This window comes from Cynoglossus semilaevis, chromosome 12 (genome assembly GCF_000523025.1).
Source record: "Cynoglossus semilaevis isolate Cse_v1.0 chromosome 12, Cse_v1.0, whole genome shotgun sequence".
Taxonomy (NCBI): Eukaryota; Metazoa; Chordata; class Actinopteri; order Pleuronectiformes; family Cynoglossidae; genus Cynoglossus; species Cynoglossus semilaevis.
The window spans coordinates 4,955,004-4,959,561 of NC_024318.1; the positions used below are offsets into that span (position 1 = coordinate 4,955,004).

The 4,558-nt window shown below is 44.1% G+C and overlaps 1 protein-coding gene across 1 annotated transcript in view; it reads left to right on the forward strand.

The window, feature by feature from the left end:
- Window positions 1–4,558, forward strand: part of LOC103387093 (ARP2 actin related protein 2 homolog) — a 15,902-nt gene that overhangs the window by 4,648 nt on the left and 6,696 nt on the right. The window contains exons 3-7 of the mRNA XM_008321600.3: window positions 150–365; window positions 785–857; window positions 1,556–1,692; window positions 2,142–2,291; window positions 4,120–4,265. Coding sequence (XP_008319822.1) covers window positions 150–365; window positions 785–857; window positions 1,556–1,692; window positions 2,142–2,291; window positions 4,120–4,265 — 722 coding nt within the window. The remainder of the gene's footprint in view (window positions 1–149; window positions 366–784; window positions 858–1,555; window positions 1,693–2,141; window positions 2,292–4,119; window positions 4,266–4,558) is intronic.

A 4,558-nucleotide genomic window follows, 5' to 3' on the forward strand; every position in this document is an offset into this window, starting at 1 on the left:
GAAGTTCCCCCCCCCTTTCGGCCGCAAAACCGCGGGAAACGAACCCGGGTGTAAAAAAAAAAAAAAAAAAGCTAGCGAAGATCGTGCTACCTTTCGCACCGTTCTCTTCTTAATATTCATCCTTGTTGCCCTTTGACCTGTCACCCCAGGACCTGATGGTCGGAGATGAAGCCAGCGAGCTGCGCTCCATGTTAGAAGTCAACTACCCCATGGAGAACGGCATCGTCAGGAACTGGGACGACATGAAGCATTTATGGGACTACACCTTCGGCCCAGAGAAGCTCAACATTGACTCCCGCAACTGCAAGATCCTGCTGACGGAGCCGCCCATGAACCCCACCAAGAACCGCGAGAAGATCATAGAGGTGGGCCCACGTCGTTGCATGAAAAGAGTTTATTGTTGTAGCAGTGTTGAGTTGTTTAAGGTGGACGTATGCATTTAACTGTATCCACCTTAATGAACTGGTTTTGTCCAGTATTACTGATATCCTTAGTTTTTGCATTAAACAAACCTGCAGAGAATTTATATTTTTATACATCCACACAAAGGCAGCAAAAAAAAAAATGACTCGCCTAATAACATACCTCTACCTACCACTAGAAGGAGCCCAAGTAACACCATGGGTACCTGTGACAGAGTTTAAGAACAGCTGCTTTAAGGCTTTGGAGAACTCTATAATCAACTGTAGAGTGGAAAAAAAACAACGTGATTTTCAAAATATACTTCACTGCACAAGTTTGTTTCTATCATTAAAAAAAAAACATTTCTTGGCCTCTGTGACAGGTGATGTTCGAGAACTACCAGTTTTCAGGAGTCTACATTGCCATTCAGGCTGTGCTGACTCTGTACGCCCAAGGTAAGAACGCTTTCTCCACAAAATACTCTTTAATATTTCATATTATTTCATTGTCATTAAAAATGAATGGAACAATTATTTGAAAAGTAATAAAATATTAAGATTGTGACAAACTGCTGGTCCTTTTGTTCCAGAACGTCAACAAGTGTAAAAGTGAAAGGATATTTCAAATATATTGAGTTTTTGTTTTTTTAGTCGCCTTAAACTCCATGAACTGTTACAGAAGTGACATCCACTGTTTGCTCTTCATTGTAATTATGTCAATACTCCGGTCTTCCTGCCACGCCTTGGTCAAATAGCTCGTTAGTCAATGATGTGGTTCATGAGAATGTCGAAGCAGCCGATGTGAAAATTCAGTTTGTGACATCACGTCTAGACAGTGAACGCAGCATCAGCTGACGAGGTCTCAGTTACAGATGCACCGGAGAGTTACATTTTTAATGAGAATTTAACTTTAACGCAAGGATGGAGGGATTGACCAATGAACATTCAGTTTGAATGTTGCGTTAACCTGTGGAATATGAGGAGAAAAAAATGTCTTGAACCGTTTTGCTCCATTCTTCAAATGTCTTTTTTAAGCCTTTTGTTTCATGTTTTAGACCAAATATCTCTGTTTCTACTTCAGCTTGAAATAATTATTTGTGAAAAATAGAAACAACAACATGTTCAACCAACCCGCTGTGCTTGTGTGTTCCCAGGTCTTCTGACTGGTGTGGTGGTGGACTCAGGTGACGGTGTGACTCACATCTGTCCAGTCTATGAAGGATTCAGTCTGCCTCATCTGACCCGACGTCTGGACATCGCAGGCAGGGACATCACTCGCTACCTCATCAAGGTACGAGGTGAAACATGGAACTGATGAGTCGAGCACCAGGGACACGGGTCAAGACAACAAATTTAATATCCTGCCTTTATGACACATACGGTCGCTAGTATGTTAAAGTTTGGGCATCAAATTACAGACTTTCTTATAATATGTCAAAAAAAGTTAGATTTTATTTCCATCATTTACACTTTCAAAATAACAGGGAAAAAAAAATCGAGTCTGCAAAAGTTTGGGCATATGTAAGAACTGCCATGACTGTGGGCTGACACAAGGTGGCGATGGATGGATGTGAAAAGGTTGATTGGAGTTAATGTACAGTTCTGAATCTTGTCACAGTAGTAGATTAGTAGTACTGTACCTGTACTATAATGCAGTACTTTTTTTTGTCTCTGTAAATGTCACTTTTTTTTAATAGACAACTGAACGTGCGAGTGTTTGTTTGTTTGTTTGTCCTGCAGTTGTTGTTGTTGAGAGGCTACGCCTTCAACCACTCTGCTGACTTTGAGACCGTGCGCATGATGAAGGAGAAGCTGTGCTACGTCGGCTACAACATCGAGCAGGAGCAGAAGCTGGCGCTGGAGACCACCGTGCTGGTGGAGTCTTACACGGTACACTTTTCTCCTTGGTGGTGAGGGTGTGGGAGGGGGCGGTCAAACTGGGCAGTTCTCCAGTCCATCACGGGGTCACATGAAGACACCGACATTTACAGGTCTGTGTCGGGAACTGTCGGGAAACAGGTCTGTGTCGGGAACTTAGAACCTCCCAAACCTAAACACACACACAAACTACAGGTCTGTGTCGGGAACTTAGAACCTAGAACCTCCCAAACTTAAACACACACACAAATGTTTTTTGTCACCAAAACGTTCAAAGAATGAAAACTCTAACATCTCTGTACCGATGTGAATTTCCAAAATCAGCTGCTGTAGATTCATCGTCAGGTGCTGAGATGGTGATGAGACTAAATTTGTTGTGGTTTTTCTGGATCGGGACGTGAACTGCTCCTGAGTTTGTTTGGTCACCTGGTGTTTGTGATTTTTTTATGAAGTGAACTGACAGAAAAGTCTGAGATTGACTCTGTGGGAATCATTCACTCGGTCGGAGTTAATGGGGTTGGAAAGATGATGTCATCACTTCATCACCTCCCCCCCCGTCGGACAGATGGAACTTTAAATACACAAGTGTTGAAATATATCAGAGGAATGTCAACCTGGCCGAAAAAGACTTTATAGTTGCAAAAAAAAAAAATTTGGTAAACGACAAATAAGTTAAAATAACTAAGCTGATCTTCTTATAAAAACTCAAATCTAATTCAAAGCAAATCTAGGAATAAACAGCAAATTTAGCAACAAAAAGTTAAGAAGAACCAAACATTAGTTCTGAATGACTGAGGCTTGAGGTCAAAGGTCACAGAAATGTAGTTTAATCTATAAAGTGTTAAATAACAACTTTACCCAGAGCGTTTTTTTTTTTTTTTTTTGAGCGGGCACATGTCGAGCAGCAGACTTTGGTGTTGGCTGCTTCAGTCGACCACACAACACATTTCCAGACCTCGGGAAGAATCTCGTTTTTTGTTTTTCCTCTTTGAAACTAAAAATGAGTTCTTTTTTTTTTTTCTTTTTTTTTTAATGTGGGCCACATGCACACACATTCACAGGCCTCACATTTCTGCCTGAAATAGCAACCCTGTTACACCAGCGCCTCCCGGAGGGTTTGTTATTGAAGAGTGGCACTATTCTGAAGTAGTCAAAACTAATGGGGTAACTAAATCTGTTCCTGCCCTCAGCTGCAGCCAGACCACCACAGGCCCGCTCTTGGCACCTCAGTCTGGGCCGCTGCCGCTGCCTAACTGTTTTTCCCTGGGACTCGAACACACAGGGCGCAGCTCTCGGTCCCTCCACCGGGCTGTGCTTTTCTTTCCAGGCCTCCGTTCCCTCGCAGGGAACCGCAGGAGTGTAAACGCTGCACCTGAGGGTCTGGACTTCCTGCACGCCTTAGCGAGCACATGTTGTGTCTCCCAGCTCACTGTGACCATGTGTGTTTGGGTTAGTGTAGGCGAATGGGAGCACAGGTGTCAGTACGGTCCTGTGCTCCAGGAACAAGGAGGCTAATGTGAGCGTGGCCGGAGGGGCCCTGAACTGCACCTTACATCATTTCCTGTGCAGCCACAGTGCGGGCTGAGGGCTGGGCTCCACTTCCTCCCACCGCCTTCAGCTGAATGAAGCCCTTTTTTTAACAGTCGCACATGTGAACGCCACTGGCCTCGGTGTGAAGCCCACTCTGTGGCCCAGTGTTGCTGCACAGTATCATTAAAGGAAAAAAATCTTTATTGACTTTAAAATAGAGAACTTTACATCCTTACGTCTTTAACAGTCTCTCTCTCTCTCCCTCCCTTCCCCCTTCTCGCTTCATGTCCTGCCTCCCACCCACATCCAGCTGCCAGATGGTCGTGTGATCAAGGTGGGAGGAGAGCGCTTTGAGGCCCCCGAGGCTCTGTTCCAGCCGCACCTCATCAACGTGGAAGGTGTGGGAGTGGCCGAGCTGCTCTTCAACACCATCCAGGCGGCCGACATCGACACCAGGTGAGAACATGGCTGTGGCTTTCACCGCAGACCAGTTTGGTCCACTTTAAACAGACCAGGGTTCTCCTCATCTGTTGGTCTGGTTTGAAAGTTCATTCAAACTCTGATGCAGAACAAACGGGTCTGAAAAAAAGAATAGTTCTGGTTTACTTGCTAGTTAAGTTGGACATGGAGATTATTAGGACTGTAAGAAAATATTGATAAACTAAAATATCACGATGGTTCGTTTCCTGATACCATATCAATCTCCTCCTTCATCAATGTATTGATTTTTTTTTCTCACCAATTCCCAG